Source organism: Rhinolophus ferrumequinum, chromosome 9, assembly GCF_004115265.2.
Source record: "Rhinolophus ferrumequinum isolate MPI-CBG mRhiFer1 chromosome 9, mRhiFer1_v1.p, whole genome shotgun sequence".
In the NCBI taxonomy this organism is placed as follows: domain Eukaryota; kingdom Metazoa; phylum Chordata; class Mammalia; order Chiroptera; family Rhinolophidae; genus Rhinolophus; species Rhinolophus ferrumequinum.
The window spans coordinates 77297673-77316627 of record NC_046292.1 but is presented as its reverse complement, the minus strand read 5'-3'; the positions used below and the strand labels follow the sequence as shown (position 1 = coordinate 77316627).

The window sequence follows — 18955 nt, the reverse complement described above, 5'->3', positions numbered from 1 at the left end:
TTTTATTCATCTGATATGCGTAGTGAGTCAAAAGTCAATACCTATTAAGTATAAATAAAATCTGAAAGTAGCATAATTTGCTTACATTCCATTAAAAATATCGTCTATCTGACCTTTCCCTAAAGACCATTAAAAACCCTACAAATATTAGTCTTCGATCTCTTATCAAACATTACCACTAACTATAAATGAATCAAGAAACCAGTGACATAAACATATTTGACATCTGAAACAAATACGCACAAAATATAGCACTGGGTACAAACTAAGTACGGAAGCACTATCCAAACCTATTCTATCCAGACAAAACAACACAGGGTAGGCAGAAACATTAGGGTAGCCACCCATTTAGTACCTCTTTCCTCAAAAATGTGGAAAGTGTAACTCCAGGGTGGAACATAGCTAGGTACAGAAGTAGCTGAGGCATCCTGGGAAGCGCAATTGGCAGTTGGCAGTTGGCCATAATGGACAGAGGGGAGCCCAGATAAGGGAGGAAGTGAATAAAGGTCTGGGGAGTTAATTTTCATAAAACTCCTAACTCTGTACCAGTTAATAACAGCGTGTATAAACAAACAAAGAAACGTACACTTAACCAAAATCACACCCAAAATGTCTCAATACAGCAAAATCACATGCAACACAAATCTGCAAAAGGGCTAAAATTGAGCTACAGGTGTCAACCTGAGTGTGATTCAGTGAAAGACCTTAGAAATTACATCTTTAAAAACTGAAACTGTAGGGAAATAAACAAAATTCACAAATGTGTCATCAGGCAAACACCAAACCGAGCTTATGTTTTTCTCATACAGAGACAAACTTTAAAAATGTACGGCCACTAATTTACTGAGAAATATATATAAACTTGTCTAAGAAACAAGCTCATGCTACGTAACTCGATATTAATTTCTGTATGTAAAAAAGGCAAGACAAATAACTCGTTTCTTAAATGTAATTATGTCTACACAGAGTTTTAATGACGAAAGAAAAGTGATTTGATAACTACAAAATTTTATACAACTTATAACCAATACCATTCAAGACATCTTCTGTCAAGATGTTAGAATACATTGATACATTCATTCCCTCCCTTTGCAACACTCCAGCCCAGAGACAAGTAGAAACTAAGGGGGAAAAAACCCTTAAGACCAGTAACTGAGCCGAGGCCTCCAACATAAATTTCACAAGAGATCCGCATGGTAGAAAGTCCAAACTGCCAAACCAGTCATGATTCCGGTGAATCAGAGTTCCAATGACAAAGGTGCTAAATATGAAAACAGGAGACAAAGAAAAATAAACAAAAACCAAAAACCTCCCACTAGAAGTAAGCCAAAAAAGCAAAACACCAAAAGACATGAAGAAAATTAGTGCTAATACATACAACAATTTCAATCAAAACATGATTTTACCTTCAACAGAAACTGTTACAAGGTCTCCTATTTAAGGGTGAAAAATATACTTCTAAAAAACTCACTGGTCAATGAGGCAGTCACAAATGAAATATTAATTAGAAATAAATAACAAATGAAAGCACTATGAATCAAAACTGAAATGATCAGCTAGGCAGAGATTCATTTATAAAAAGACTGCAAGGAGACCTGAGTTCACCTCAAAGTAGGGAGAAAACAAATACAGGTTATTTGTAACCTATAGAAAGAACGGTTAAATTAAACAATCTTCAGAAAGTCTGTATCTTTTCCAAACTTTTATGTTCAAAATGTACAAATGACTCTTACCTCATGAGAAAAAAACACATGAAAAGAAAACCCACATGGCTAAGAAACTCACAAAAAAAGATGTCCCGCTCCCTAGTAAACAACAAAATGCAAAATAAAATTCCAATGGCACGCCACTTCACTGATATCACATTGGCCAAAAATTTAAAAATAAACAAAATCAGTACTGCTAAGGATAAAGAAACAGCAGACCTATGCAGGGTCACGTGGAAGTGGTAAACTGTAAAACTACCTTGAAGGGCAATGAGGCAACACATCACACATCTGAAGGTGTGTATGATCCCCTATAATCCAATCCCATTCCTAGATAAAGAGCCTACAGAACAGACGGCACCTGTGCCCAGGGAGACGTGCACGGACGTTCCCCTCAGCATGTACTAGGAATGGACCCAAATGTACCCTGCAGAATGAATTGTGGGAAATCTTCCTATTGGATAAATATGTAACACTAAAATTCAGTAACTTCAAGTTATCTTTCACGACACTGGTAAATTTCATAAGTAATATGAAGAAAAAGGCAAGTGAGATAAATACATACAATACTAATCTACTTGTAGACATTTCAGAAATTGGCTAAATCTAATTATATAATAATATTCTGAGGGTCAAATAGTTTCAGTTGCAATTCTGTTTTGGAAGAATTACGGCTTTTTGATAATACTCATGAAATTATAGGTGCTAGGTTAGGTTTTCTGTTTTGTCACAGTGAACATGATTTAAAATTTAAAAGCCTGCTAATTTAAAACATACACATACAACACACACACACAAACACACACAATTTGAAGGGACTGTTTCAGTGGCAGGTTAGTCTTGTGCTGGGTCACCCCAGAGCCCACGCCTCCATACCTCCCCTCCCCACCACTGCGCACCAAGGCCTTTAATAAACATCAAGAGTATTAACTATATAACCTACCTCCTTCTCTGGGGGTTTAGTTGCCACAATGTGTGTTCTCCCCCATTTCATGTTGTTACCTCCACTACCTACTCCAGAAGATAAACCATTGGCTGCAGATATACTGAAATTTGGGTGAGATAAACCACTAGGCAAAAAAAAAACAAAAAAGAAAAAAGAAAAAAAGAAATAAAGGAAAGAAAGAAAATTAAAACAGATGATATATTACTCTGGTACGTAATTTGTTAACTGATAACCGAAAAATTAGAGAACTGCTAACAATTAAGAAAACAAATATACAGCTGAATGTGACTTTAAAAGTTGACAAATGGGGGCCGGCCTGGTGGCTCAGGCATTAGAGCTCCATTCTCCTAACTCCGAAGGCTGCCGGTTCGATTCCCACATGGGCCAGTGGGCTCTCAACCAAAAGGTTGCCAGTTCAACTCCTCAAGTCCCACAAGGGATAGTGGTTTCCGCCCTATCTGCAACTAAGATTGAACATGGCACCTTGTGATGACCTGCCGCTGAGCTCCGGGATGGCTCAGTTGGTTGGAGTGCGTCCTCTCAACCACAAGGTTGCGGGTTCAACTCCCGCAAGGGATGGTGGGCTGTGCCCCCTGCAACTAGCACTGGCAACTGGACCTGGAGCTGAGCTGCGCCCTCCACAACTAAGACTGAAAGGACAACAACTTGACTTGGAAAAAAGGCCTGGAAGTACACACTGTTCCCCAATAAAGTCCTGTACCCCTTTCCCAATAAAATCTTTAAAAAAAAAAAAGTTGACAAGTTTTCTCTCTACCTATAACTTCATTGTGTACTTCCTGGTGTTTCTTGTACCCTCCAGGGCCTATATTCAAAGTGTCACAGGGCTAGCAGTGGATTGGGTCTCATGTAATTTATACAGGATTGGTTCAGAATTTGATGAAACATAAATTAATGTGGCAGATAGATGGCTCTTTGAAAAGCTCAATTATCCATGGAATCGATAAGTCACAGGGTCTCGCAACTCACCCAGAGGGAAACTCTACTAGACAAATGGAAACACAAATAACATGGCAAACATGGGGGGCAATTATGACAGGAGTGTCTTTCAGAATCAAACATAACCAGAGATGCTGTATGGATAGACTATGTGGAAAACAAGCTTTACTGGAGCAATTCAGGAAATGGAACCTTAAATACATAAAACCTAGATGGCAGTAATTTTAAGATAATGAAAGAAGAATTAAGCAAGGCTACAGCCCCAACCATAATGGGCATACTTCAAAGATATTCCAGGTTCAGTTCTAGACCACAACAATAAACCAAATGTTGCAATACAGTGAATCACGCTAATTTTTTGGTTTCTCAGTCTGTATAAAAGTTATATTTACACTATACTGTAGCCTATTAAATGTGTAATAGCATAGTCTAAAACAATATACATACCCTAATTTGAAAATGCTTTGTTGCGAAAAAAGGATAACCATGAAAAAAAGGGTAACAGATTTTTTGTGTATAGTGTTTTTATTTTTCAACCTTCCTAATCTTCAAAAAGACTTATGTGAATCAAATATAGGCCTTACAAATTAAATACAAAGTTCAGTTATAAAGATGACATTACCTTTCTTGTTCTTTCTTTTGTCCTGGTGTCATATTTCTTTCATTTCCGGTCTAGAAAAAAAGGAACATACCATATTTATAAGCTTGCTTATATATTTGTTTTAATTTTAAATAACACCCTTCTATCTGTGAGTTTTAATATTTGGAATCAGGAATTTCATGGTTCAAAGTTAACGAATCCTGAAATTTGTAACTTATATGCTACCTTCTGAATAGTAAACAAGAGTAAGAAAAATTTACATAAACATAAAATATCCATGAGCAAAACTGTGCTTTGAACAAAATGGTAGTATACAAACATAATACCTACTTACCTACCGCAAAAATACATTTATTTATCTCTTGCTAGGGCCCATTAAACAAGAAAGCAAATTTAGAAGGATATTCCTTTTGAAATGATTCTCTGAAACTTAAAAGTTCCTCCACTAGAAGGAATCAGGATTTTTTGGAAAAATGGCTGTACAGGGTAGGGCCAGAAATTCACAAGAGCCTGGATTACTTTAAAATATCAAAAAGCAACTACATGTTCAAAATTAATGGGGAAATATCAAAAGGACACGATAGTCAGTTTGAAGGCCAAATGTAGAACAATGTGAGAGCATCAAAGTAATGAATGAAGGAATAAAACCTCTTGAATGTAAGAATTCAAATTGACTTTAAAAATAAATGCATAAATACAGAAAAGGAAATTATTCCTACAGAAGAAAGCCAACTAATAAATGTAGAATTAGAAAATGACACTGTGGGAATTGACATAATAGACTCAGGCAAATATCCTCAACAATGCTAACACGAGTGGGTGAAAAGGACATTTGTGTGCTCAAAGTTATCGCCCCACAAAAGTTACTGATACTAAAAGGTAACAGTCACTTGACAGTGGACAAATCCCACTGACACCACCTTCGGTAATGATCACACTGCCAGGAATGGGATGAACTGACAGCATGTGCCTCCTGCAGGATACACTGAGAAAAGCTCAGCATCCATTCTGGGGTATTACTACCCAAAGTACACAACTGGAATCTAATCAGGAGGAACATCAGACATCCCCAAATCGCAGGACATGCTACACCCTAACTTGTATTCTTCACAAGTACGTATGTTGTAAAATATCAAAATAAAAAACAAACCCACACAAAAACTCTAAGGGACTGCTGTAGACTAAAACATCATCTTGGATTCTTTGTCTTTTGGCTAACTGGCAACATCTAAATAAAACCTGAAGATTTACTTACAGGTTTACAATGTAAAGTTTATTTACAATGTAAAGTTTCTGATTTGATAATTATTCTGCAGTTATATAAAAAAATTACCTTGTTTGTAAAAAACACACAGAAAAACATAAAGCAAATGCAGGAAAAGGTAGAGTTCTTAAAATTTTTCTTAAAAGTCGAAATCCAAAATTACTTTCAAAATACTCTTTAAATTTTGATAAAGCAAATATGACAAAATGGTAATCATGAGAGTTGAATCCAGATAAAAGAGTAATGGGTAAACATTGTATTATTCTTTCAACTTTACTTTGAAAGATTTCAAGAAACGAGGTTGTTATGAAGATCAAATCAGATTCACTATATGGAAGTAAAGGCAAAAATAGTAAGATGCTATGAAAAACCAAAAGATATACTTTAGTTAATGACACAAGAAAACCGACAAACCCAGAATATGGGACATTTTATAAGATAACTGGTCTCTTCAAAAACAAATGTGTCTAGCAAATTCCACTCCTAGGTATAGAACCTAAGAGAAATGAAAGAATATGTCCACAATAAACAAAAAACAAAAACACAACTTGTCCACAAAGTTCATACATTACACTGAAAAAGTGAAAATAACCTAAATGTTCCTCAAATCATGACTGGATAAACAAAATTTGGTATATGCAAAAAATGACATATTATTCAAGCATAAAAAGGAATGAAGTTCTCATACTTGCTATGACATGGATGAACCGTGAACTCATTAAGCTAAGTGAAATAAGCCTGTCACAAAGAACCCCATATTTTAAGAATCCATTTATATGAAATGTCCAGAACAAGCACATCTACAGAGACAGGTCAGTGGTTGCCTAGGGCTGCAGAGATATGAGTGAGGGATCAAGACAAATGGGTATGGGCTTCTGGGGAGTCGGGAAAATGGAGATGGAAATGTTCTAAAACTGACTGTGGTGATGGCTGAACAACTCTGTGAATACACTAAAACCACAGAACCATATACTTCAAGTAAGTAAATAGTTGGGAATCTGAATCGTATCCCAACAAACCAATTATTTAAAAATACAAACAGTGTGGTGAGGAAAGGTCTCAGGTCTAGAAAGGCAAAACCGAAAGCAATGTGTAAAATTTGCTTGGATTTGGTTAAAAAATGCAGCTATAACCACCTTCTGAACATGCACAAGATATTAGATAATATTAGGAAGGAACTGGCACTCGTTTGTTACATGTGATAATACAGAAGAAATCACTTAGAAAATGCATGCCAAAGCACTCAGAGATGAAAGATGTGGTATCGGGAAATTTACTCCCGATATGCGGATAGTGCAACAACATACACATAATACGCAGAGAAAGCCAATCTGGGGAAATTATTTAGTCTAAACCATGAGTACATACTAGTGCGTACTAACAAATGCTAATTTGGGATTTGGTTAAGGTGCCAGCTATTATAAACCCATACCAATTCATAAACATCAGTAATTCACAAACTGTGCATATTATCTACTTGGTAGACTGCGATGGTACAGAGCTTGTGTTTTATATTATTTATTCTTGTTCATTTTCATCGATAACTCGAAGAAAAGTGAAAATAAACACGGACTCACACTGAGGTTTTTATCTATTATTTGATTAGTCTTCTTTAATTCACCAAATGGCATCAGAGATGGTTTAAAATAAACAGTTGGATTTGCTGCTATGGAGACTGGCTTTGGGATCATTAGTCTCTGAACAGGAGGATAATTAGAGTCCACCTTATAGGTAAAAATAAATCAAAAACCAACTTTTATGTTCACATATATAAGTGGTGCTCAGCTAAAAATTATTTGACAATAGCAAATATGACCTAGAGACTATGAGTGCTTCCTATAGAAACACTCAGAGGAAGCAAAGAAATACTCAGAGGACAACTGATAGTAACAGAACCAAGGGGTGTGTGTGTATGTATATATATATATATATATATACATACACACACATACAGAAAATTCCAAAATGGTTTTATTAGGCTATTTTATTCCACACGTAATGATTTGTGACATGCTTGTGCACATACATAAAATGGGAACAATATTTAAAACGATTCCACAATTCTAATCTTGTCTAGGATGAATTTCAACTATAGAAACTAAATATAGAATCTAAAATTGATTTTCAAACATTTCCCCCCAAATTACTATCTAAATTTTCTGCAGCTGCAAACAGAAACCTTTACACTAGGTAGGAAAATATTTTAATGGCTAAAAATGTGAGCAAATCTCTCTCCAATTTAATGTTCCTCTGCTGTGATTTAAAAACCAAACCAAAATCCATACAATTGAAATCTCATTAGTAAAGTAGTTTTTAGATTTCCAAAGCTTAGCATGAACTGGCTTTATTATCTAGGTTCACAAGTGTTTTGTCAACGGTCTCTGGCTACACGGAATCAGAGTAGAATCCTGTAGGTTTAAGATGAGTCTGAAGCCAAGAGCTTCTCCTCTGTCCAGACTGTAATACAAGGAATGCAGGCCGTTCACTCAGCAGCAGCTGTGAACAGCACTGGTTTCAGGGCAAATGCTCTGAGGGTAATTGGCTTTTCCCTAAATCCTCACAAGTGTGATCCTACAACTCAGTGAGACAGTCTGTTTTGCAGACTCTTCTGATTACATCTGTGAACCATGAACTACAATGTTGTGTTTTGGCCCTAAAACTTCCTAATACCCATTAATAAAATTTTATTGATACTACATACAAACATTAATAAAATTTTTGTTTAGAAGAACATCTATTATGGCACGATTTTTAAAATTTACTTTTTTTTAGCAATCTGATATAAAATAGGAGTCTGAGAAAAGCAGCTAATAGGGTTATATTCATCCCATCACAGCAGCTAATAATGAATTGATTCCCTATTGCCTGATTACAAACATCCAGATAATTATAAAAATTGAGAATTATCTCAAGAAAAAAACTCAAATTTTTCTGCGTCAGAATTTCAATAAAAATAATTAATAATTCATCAGTGTGTTGAAAACGGTCCCCAAATTAATTCAGAGATTTATAATAACTTTACTCAATTACTCCTTAGTGAACTAACTAGGTGTTGTAATAAATGCTTCCACAAGTAGGGATCTGGGAATCTGCTTCCCCTGAAGGTCACTTTACTAGCCCCAAATATAACAGACAAAAAATATACCTTTTTAACCCTAGCTATAGAGCATTTTATTTTTCCCACAAAGACAATTTTAATGAAATAAAGTACAATAACAAAAAGTATTATTAAGATTATAATGTATATTCTACTTTTTGTTAGCTGTTATCTTGGAACAGTATTTTGAGCTGACTGATGGAAAATAACTATGATACATTCAGTGAGCACGTTAGTTCACTGAACGTCTAGTTACAAAGCATTTCAAGCTCTGGTCACTCCTCTCTTTATCCAAAGGTGACCGTCACTCGTAAAGACTGCCGAGATCCTGAAGATGGGAATGCCAAATACCCCCAAAATACTGCATGAGCATCTACTACATATACAGCAATATGCTAAGTGAGGTGCTCACAAGAGGAAAAACGTCAAGGAAAAAAAATCTTAGTTTCCATACATGTTCCCTAATGACTATCGAGTAAATTCAATTTGTGTATTTATTGACTTAATAATAAATAATGCAAAATTTCTGATACTTTGCATAAATAAATGCTGAAGAAGTCATACCTTTTCCCTTTTGGCCCAAAAATCTGTGCTGGCAACTATTCCAGTCCTATCAAGAGGCTGATAAAATAAAATATATTAGAATAGATGGCAAACTTTGAAAAATAAAACTTTCATCACCAATATATAAAAATAAATCTGATTTAAAAAGTTTAAAAATCAACTTACAGAATTCAGTGGAGAAGAAACAGATGGAATTCTTTTTGCATCCTGTTAATATTGAAATGATAACAAAATTAAGATTTTCCACTAAACTCAAATTGTGAAACACTGTTGCATTTAATTGTGATTTTAAAAATTTACCGCTAGAGGACTTGACATCTTCTCTAAAGACTGTAATATTCGCCGAGCTGTTGAACTAGTCACACCATAAGATTGTGCATTGAGTTGCTTAGCTTTCATCTGTCTTCTGACTGGTGCCTAGAAAGTAAACCTTGCATTATCTGTTGGAACTGTGAACTCTACAGCACATATTTTAAACTATGAAAATATTTCAACATAGAACAGATGTCTGAAGTGAAATAGGATCAATGTGTTAAAAGCAACTTCTCTCCGGGTGGTGTCATTAATCATATATTCAACCTTTTTTCTTTAAGTGTTTATTGAAAATCCACCTGTCTAGCTGAGACATCACTTTTACAATGTGATAAACATGGTAAGACAGCATGCACCCCTCTACAGATATGCCAGGTACAAGTATATTAATGGGAAAATTTGAGATAACTGGTAGAACATTCTAGCATTACCTTCATCTGTTCATCCCTGATATTTAAACCAAAGAACACTAAATTAAGGAGAGAGGTATTAAAATATTAGTTATTTCGGGTATTAAGTAGTATTTAGTTACAGTAAATTCCAAGATAACTAAACAAAGAGACTGTAGACTCCACTGCACTGGAAATTAAAAATTTAAACATATTTCCTTTGTTTCTCAAATTTTAATAGAAGAAAAAATTTAAATACATAGGCTTTCTTAATAGATGGCATTTTAACTTTCTAAAATTTGAGTTAAGGATGCAACCTTGTAAAGAATAGACAAGCACCCTTTAATACAGAAACAATGTTTACAAACTCCAATAGAAACACTTCCTTTTCTCCAGAATGCATTACAATCTTTCAATAACCAAGTGAGTACCATGAGTCAAAGTACTTTGGTAATGCTCAATATACAAAAGATATAGTATCACAATCAAATTACAACCCAGTTTCTATAAATAGCTGATAACATCTGAAAAACTGAACCATAATAACTACTTTAAATAATGTTTCTCTATATGATACCAAACATTCATTATATTTTCAGAGCAACTGCAATATTCTACATCAGTTTTACTAAGAATTTTGAGACCGTTAAGAATTTCTGTTTAGACCAGAGTTTTTAGCAAACATGAGGCAACATTAAAATCCTCCAGGAAAACCTTCTTCCCAGGTCCCGCGCCCCACCCAGCCAGCTGAGCTGAGGAATTGGACATGGAGCAGCTGAGCAGAGCAAACATCAGGTTCGCTCTGGACCTCTTCCACACCTTGGATGAGAATAATTCTACTGGAAACATCATCTCTCTTATAGGCATTTCATCAGCGCTACCCATGATCTTTTTGGGGACCAGAGACGCTACTGCAGCACAGGTGTCCAGATTCGTTATTTCGATACCATTGAAGAGATACATTCAAGATTTCAGTTTTAATGCTGATATCAACAAGGGTGGAAGCTGCCTATATTCTCAAACTTGCTAATGGGTTATACAGAGAGTAGACCTATAATTTCCTCCCTCAGTTCTTAGCTTCAACTCAGAAAGTATACGGTGCTGAAATGGCCAGTGTGGATTTTCAACATGCCTCTGAAGATGCAAAAAAGGTGATAAATGAGTGGGTCAAAGGGCAGACAAAAAGGAAAATTCCACAACTGTTGGCTGCAGGTATGGTTGATAACGTGACTAAACTTGTGCTAGTGAATTCTATTTCAAAGGAAATTGGCAAGAGAAATTCATGAAGAACGTCACAAGCAATGCACCATTCAAACTGAATAGGAAAGACACAAAAATAGTGAAAACGATGTACAGAAAAAGAAATTTCCGTATGACTACATCCAGGACCTTAAGTGCTGTGTGCTAGAACTACCTTACCAAGGCAAGGATCTCAGTATGATTACTGTGCAGCCAGATGACATTGAGGACGAGTCCACAGGTCTGAAGATGAAGGAACAACTGACTTTGGAAAAACCAAAAGTGCACCAAACGGTGAGGGCACCAAACCTGAGAATCTGGATCTCACTGAAGTCAATGTCCACTTGCCCAGGTTCAAGCTGTAAGAGAGCTATAACTTTAACTCTCACCTAGCCCACCTGGGATCTCTTTAAGAGCAAAGATGATCTGTCTGGCATGTCAGGAGCCAGAGATCTTTTCATATCAAAAATTACCCACAGATCTTTTGTGGCAGTGAAGGATGACGGCACAGAGGCAGCTGCCACCACAGTAGGCATCACCGTTTTCTGCATGCTGATGCCAGAAGAAAATTTTGTGGTCGACCATCCATTCATTTTCTTCATTCGACACAATCCCTAAACTAACATCCTGTTATTAGGCAATTTTCTTCCCCTTAGGGACTATGGAAATAGAAGGCCAATCTCAGAGCTTTATTATCTGCACTTTCGATGGTGACCATTTTCATATATCTTTACCAATAAAACTACCTTCCAAAACCAAATCTTTAATTTCCTTTGTAAGGTCAGCTCTGTTGGCTGTTTTAACCCATTAACTTTGGTATGAGTATCTATTTTCCTTTTTTTATATTGAAAAATTTCAGTGATTACTTCTGAATGCATCAATCACATGTCTACATTCTTGACAATGTAATTATCTGTGAAATCGCTATACTCTGACAGCCTTGAGAAACATTATAATAATGTAATTTATTTCAAAGATAGATTTTTGGAAGCTACACTAGAGAGACACTCTGACTGTGGAAGGGAGACTTAAAAGAAGATATTCAATTGAAATATAGGATAGGGCCCCAGTTATAAAGACAAATTTGTCTTGGCCAGTGTTTCTGACACTTTGTTTATAGGATTAATATTCTATTACAGCCCTTCAGTTTTAAAACTATCAAAAAGCCACCTAGTGATAACCTGCCTTCCCTTTTTGTATTCTTCTTTATCCTACCCGATCGGTAGTTTGTGTGGGGTCACAAGGAGTCAAGAGGTGGGTATCTTACCATAAAGATGCCAAGAAACTACAAAAGGAAAAATGTAGTAGGAGAAACCATTAAGCAAACAGGGGATGCAAATATCTCACTGTTAACTAGCTTCTTATGTGTTTTCTTTTTTTTTTTTTTTTGGCTGCTGGCCACTCACGGCAGCACACGGTAGCCTATAGCAGCTCTCACCAACCTCCGGCTGCTCACAGCAGCCCAGCTCCAGGGAGAGCTGTTGTTCACACACAATTAGCTGTAGAGGGTGCAGCTCACTGGCCCACGTGGGAATCGAACCAGCGACCTTGGCATTAGGAGCACAGCACTCCAACCACCTGAGCCACTGGCTGGCCCCTTATGTGTTTTCTGATAAAGGCTCCTGACCTCCATCAACTGATACAAGTTGTAATGGTAATGGGACATCTTTATAGAATGCTGTCCCATTTAAACAAGTATCAGTGGTGGGAGACTGGGATCAAGGGGAGTTTTCTGATTAATATAAACCTTTGTCAAATATACTTCTAGGTATGGGGCTTAAAATGCTGCATTTTTCTGTTCCCACATAGCTTGTGGGCTAGATAATAAAGTTTCCTAAGATTCTGACAGCCAAAAACAAAAACAAAAATCCTCTAGGCCAATATGACAGTCTCTCCTGTCACTGGATTCTACTGGCCACAGGCCTCTCAGGGCCTTACTTCACTAATCCACAAAATGGAAATGAATCAGAGTATCTTTCACGTACCTTCCAACTCTCAATCTCTAGGAAAGAAGAAAAAGCAAATAGATTCATCCTAAATGTCAACAATAAACATCTGCAAGCTTGTGTTGAGAATGATTCGTATGCTATCTCAGGACTCAGTATTAAAAAGTATAGGATTCGATATACGAAATAGAGGAGGAATAGAGTCTGACTTGGGACTAGTCTATGAAACATAGGATTGCATCACCTTATCTTGTACTAACATGCTCAACTATCTTAGCTGTAAAAAAATAAAAGTATAATAGTATTACAATCCAGTGTAAGCTTTAGAAAAAGCTACATGTGTGACTCCAAGATCTGATAACACTTTTTGAAATATAATATTGCCCTTCATGAACACACTCAGATATAAGACTCAAATTACTGTTAACTATTTATGAAAGCATCCTCTAGTCAGGAAAACAAGAAACTACTCTAAGGACAGGACAGATCTTCAAATATACATTTTTCTATGCAATTTCTATGTCTGTCATAGATTGTCATCTTCACACGATGACCTTCTCCAAAAGTCTACATATTTAACAGCATTAATATTCCTCCATCTTTAAAATGTCAAACTCTGGAACAAAATAAGCACCATTAACAACACATACACAAAACAGAATTTTTATGAGCTTCAAGAAACTCTTAGGACACAACATAGAATGCTACAATTTACCTTAAGTTGGTATTATCTAAAAAGCTAGCAAATCAATTTCCAATTTTCCTCTGCTAATATATATGTAAATGTAATTCATTTCATATATGACCTTGCTAAACTCATTTATAAGTTTTTCTTGTAGTTATTTGAGATTTTCTATGTAGATCAGCATGTTGTCTGCGTCTAGGAATCATTTCATTTCTTCCTTCCCAATATGTACACCCTGTATTTCTTTTTTCTGGCATTAGCTAGGACCTGCAGTACATTTAACAGCAGCAGTTGAGAGCAGACATTCTTGTTCTCTTCCTAATCTTAGGAATAAGTAGTCAGTTTTTCACCACTAATATGACACTAGCTGAAAATTTTCTGTAGACACAATTTATCAGGTTCAGAAGGTTCCCATCTGTTCCTAGGTCTGTTGAAAATTTTCATCACGAACTGATGTTGGATTTTGTCAAATGTGTTTTATGCATTTATGGAGACATTCATGTAGTTTTTATTCCTTATTTTATTTACATGATAATTAACGTTAATTTTCAAATGCTGAACCAACCTTACATTCCCAGGATGTACCCTGTGTAATTATGATGTAATATCCTTTTAAGGTATGCTGTATTCAATTTGCAAATATTTGCGGAGAATGTTTGTTTCTGTAAGTCATGAGAAAAACTGGTCGGTACCTTTCTTATAATGTTTTTGGTTTTAGTTATCAGGGTAATGTTAGTTCCTGAATGTGCTGGGAATTATAGAAAAAGGTTGTGGAGAATTGGTATTATTTCTGTCCTAAATGTTTGGTAGAATTCTCCAGGGAAGTTATATGGGCCTGAAGTTTTCTTTGCTAAAAGGTATTTTACTTATGAATTCAATTTATTGAATAGTCTATTCATAGGTATAAAACTAACCAAACATGTGCAAGGCCTGTGTGATGACTGTTACAAAACACTGGTAGAAATTTTAAAAGACCTAAATAAATGGAGCGACATATTGACTTTATGGATCAGAAGACTCAATTTTTTTAAGATATTTATTCTCCCCAAATTGGTCTTCAGATTCAATGCAAACCCAACTAAAATCGCTGTAGACTTTGTAAAAAACTGATAGGGTGATTCTCAAATTATGAAAAAGCAAAGGAACTGGGAAAGCCAAAACAACCTTGAACAAGAACAAAGTTTAAGGACTCGCAGGACCTGATTTCAAGAATTACTGTAAAGCTATAGTAATCAAGACAGTTGAGAGTTGGCAAAATGATTAATACATACATCAGTGGAGAAGAATTGGAAGTCCAGAAATAGAGCCACAATATGGTCGACGAATGTTTTAAAGGAGCCAACGTGCTTCAATGGAGAAAGTATAGTCTTCTCAACAAATGGTACTAGAGAAAGTGAACATTCATATGTTAAAAAAATAAACCTGGATCTACACCTCATGCCATTTACAAAAATTATCTCAAAGGAATCACAGGCCTAAATTAAAACCTAAAATTATAAAGCTTCTACAAGAAACCACGGGAGAAAAATCTCTGTGACCTTGGGTCAGGCTAAAATGTCTTTGATACTACATCAAAAGCATCAACCACAACAGGAAAAAAAAACAATATAATGAATCTCATCAAAGAGTAATTATCTTCAGAAGACACTGTTAACATAAGCCAGAGAAAGGGGTAAAATATTTGCAAAACACTTATCTAGTAAAGGACTTATACCCTGAGTATAGAACTCTCAAAACTCAACAAGAGAAAAACCCTATTAAAAAATGGGCAAAATATCTGAAGAGATATTTCATCAGTGAACATCTATGATGACAAATAAGTCCTTGAAAAGATTCTCAATGTCATTAGGGAAATGCATATAAAAGCCAGAGCAAGTTGGAATGGCTACTCCATACCTATGAGAATGGCTAAAATAAAAAGCAGAAAACAAAAACTGACGACCACACAGTGCTGACCAGAACACTCTGACATTACCATTGAGAATGCAAAGAGGCACCAGCCAGTTTGGAAAAGAGTTTGGCAGTTTATTATAAAGTTTAATGTATACTTACCACATGACCTTGCAGTCTAACTTCTAGGTATTTACCCAAATAAAATGAACATCAATGTTCACCCCAAATGTCAATAGCAGCTTTATTCACAATTGCCAAAAATTAGAAATGACCCAAGTGTTCTTCTCACTGGGAAATGGATAAATAAACTGTATTATGGCTCAGCTATAAGAAGGAACTAACTGTTGATATATGCAAAAATATAGATTGATCTCAAATGCATTATACTAAGTAGAATAATCCAGGCTCAAAAGACTATAGACTATTATTAAATTTATATGACATTCTGGAAAAACTCAAAATACAGGGAAATACAACACACCAGTGGTTGCCACAGGGTAGATGTAGAAAGAGAGGCTGACTACAGACTAAGATGCAGAAGGCAAAATTTGCAGATGATGAAAACGTTTGTTTAATTATTTTGACTGCAAAAGTGGTTAAACAGTTATATGTGTTTTGTGAAAATACAAACACTCTAATAAGAATAAATTTTACATGTAATTTATACTTCCATTTTTTTAAAGGAATTAATCATCACACTTCCTAAACATACACACACAAACAAATCTAATGTATAACATGTTCACTTAGGTCTAAAATGATATACATATAGTCTATAGATGAAAACATTATTAGTATTAGGTTGGTGCAAAAGTAATTGTGGTTTAAAAGGTTAAAAATAATTACAAAAACTGCAATTACTTTTGCACCGACCTATATTACCAACTTCTATCATCATACCAAAGAATAACTGAACAAAAATCCTATCTGACTGCCAATAGATACTTATCAGATTGAAAAAAAACAAAAAACACTTTATCAGTTCCATTCAAACCAACCTGATATGGTGTGTTTCGTACTTTAGGCTGTCTGACAACCATCACTGCCCCACCATACCTTATTTTGCCAAGGTAAAAAGGAGAATCTCCAAGCTCACTTGTTTTAAGGATCGAAGAGTCCCCAATTGACTGCACAAAAACACAATGGTAAATTATCAGCAATAAACACTTAAAACCAATGTGACTGAATCAACTCGAATTAGTACTCACAGAGGAAAGTGTTCCAAAAGCTGATACGTTAAATGCTGGTTTTTTGGAGCTGGTGGCAGTGTGCTGTGAAAATGAATGAGAACGTTCAGCCTCTGGGGACCACAGATGTGGCACTGAAGTGTTCTTTGAAACAGCTATATCTGAAACAAAAATATGTAATGCATACTATTAGCACTAATTACAAGACCCTAGATTTTTCAAAATAGAAAATGAAAATTACAGCTAAGTACAGAAATAAGTTATCCCATGAAAGTTAATTTTACTACCAAAATTATTTACAACCAAATGCCAAGAATACCTTTAGCAGAAGCTCTTGAAGAAACACCACTGGTAGTTGAGATGTTACCATTGTCATGCTGAGAGGCAGAATCTTTCATTTCCTTCACAACGGAAATTTGAGAACTGCCCCTTGGGAATGAGGATGTCAAACGCTGAGAGGGTAATGCAGGAGATTCCGACATGGAGAAATTCAGATGGTTCCGATGAAGAGAAGGGCTCATTACTACATGTGGAAAATTTGAAGTAGTAGTTGTTGAGGTATCTTAAAACAAACAAAAATATTACTATTATGAATATGTAATAGGAAAAGCAATAACCCATCATGACAAAATGCAGTTTGTACTTTGAGAAAACATACTACACAGTGCATATAGCTTCAATTCCAGTCACTGAGGCCTGCTAGAAGCCCAATTTAGCCAAAAAAACGTTTCAACTAAGTGAAATTAATTTACCTAAACTAGTGTCAAAATACATTTCCGTGAAAACGTAACAACCACTGTTCGTGATTTTCCATGAATTGGTATGAGTATAAAACCTATTCATCAAAAATGAAATCAAAGCTAAGTCATAAAACAAAGTCTATTCCTCTAGAAAGAACCACAACTGAATTTGTATAGCCTCCCCGAGAATTTACGTTAGTCCCCGTTTTATCCATGAGGCATACATTCCACGACCTGCAACTGCAGGTAGTACCAAACCCTATATATTATGTTTCTTCTGATACAGACATACAAACCTATGAAAAAGCTTATTTTATAAATTAGGCAAAGAAGAGACAGACAATAACTAATAAAATAGAACAATTATAACAATATACTGTCATAAAAGCTATGTGAATGGTGACCCCTCACTGAACTCTTCCTATAGGCTCAGGGCTTTCTGGCACAACACGCTGCTGTCACTTGGAACATAGTTTCTGTTCATGTCTTCCACCCACAAACTGAATGATTTTCCATCTTAACTGAGCATTTATCATGCACTGTGGCCATAACTTTTGCAGTCTGAGGTGCAATAGCACAATTAGCACAAACTTGTTTTTCTTTCTTCACAATTTCACGGGTAGAAATTCCCTCTTACTGTAGATCAACTTCAGTACACAATTTTTTTTCTTTCCCTATTAAGTCGAGAAATGTTACCTTTTCACTGAAAAAAACACTTTCCAGCTTCTCTTTGGCATATCCAAACTGCCAGCATCACTGCTCTTGTGCTTTGGAGCCATTATTACGTATAATTAGTGTTATGTGGACACTAGGACTGAGATACCAAGACAGTCGATCTGATAACCAACCTGACACTTAGTGACTAAAGGGCGGGGAGGACCTACAGCCTGGAGACCTTGGACAAAGTGATGATTCAGCTCCCGGGCAGGACAGAGCAGGATGGCACAATTTTCCACCACGCTACACAGAACAGTGAGTAATTTAAAACTTACACATTGTTTATTTCTCGTATTTATCACTTAATATTTTCACACCACAACTGACTGCGGGTAACTGAAACCACAGAAAATGAAATTGCAGTTAAGGGGGGAGTACTATATATGCGTACAAAAATATACCTAGTTTTACCTAATTACATAATCATGCTTATGCATCCTGTTCTCTGACGTGGTTTTTCATTTACCAATATAATTTTGTCTCTACATACAGAGCATTCATTCCCTTTATATCATTCTGTATTTAGCATACTGATTTACTCTACTTTTGGGATAATTTCCCAATACGCCATCCAATTCGCATGCACTAATATTTACATACTTCTAAGGGTATTCTTATTGACAAATCCATGATTCTTTAAGTTTGAAGTATGAGAAAAATGAGGAGACATTACTAATCAAATATTCCTAAGGCACCACAAAACCTCTGATTC

General features: G+C 35.7%; 1 protein-coding gene across 1 annotated transcript in view; it reads right to left on the bottom strand.

The window, feature by feature from the left end:
• Positions 1-18955, bottom strand: part of LOC117027347 (nuclear pore complex protein Nup153-like) — a 71833-nt gene that overhangs the window by 36397 nt on the left and 16481 nt on the right. The window contains exons 3-11 of the mRNA XM_033114997.1: positions 17106-17348; positions 16808-16947; positions 16598-16726; positions 9436-9552; positions 9301-9342; positions 9136-9192; positions 7052-7198; positions 4232-4281; positions 2650-2776 (exon numbers count right to left, since the gene is read on the bottom strand). Coding sequence (XP_032970888.1) covers positions 2650-2776; positions 4232-4281; positions 7052-7198; positions 9136-9192; positions 9301-9342; positions 9436-9552; positions 16598-16726; positions 16808-16947; positions 17106-17348 — 1052 coding nt within the window. The remainder of the gene's footprint in view (positions 1-2649; positions 2777-4231; positions 4282-7051; positions 7199-9135; positions 9193-9300; positions 9343-9435; positions 9553-16597; positions 16727-16807; positions 16948-17105; positions 17349-18955) is intronic.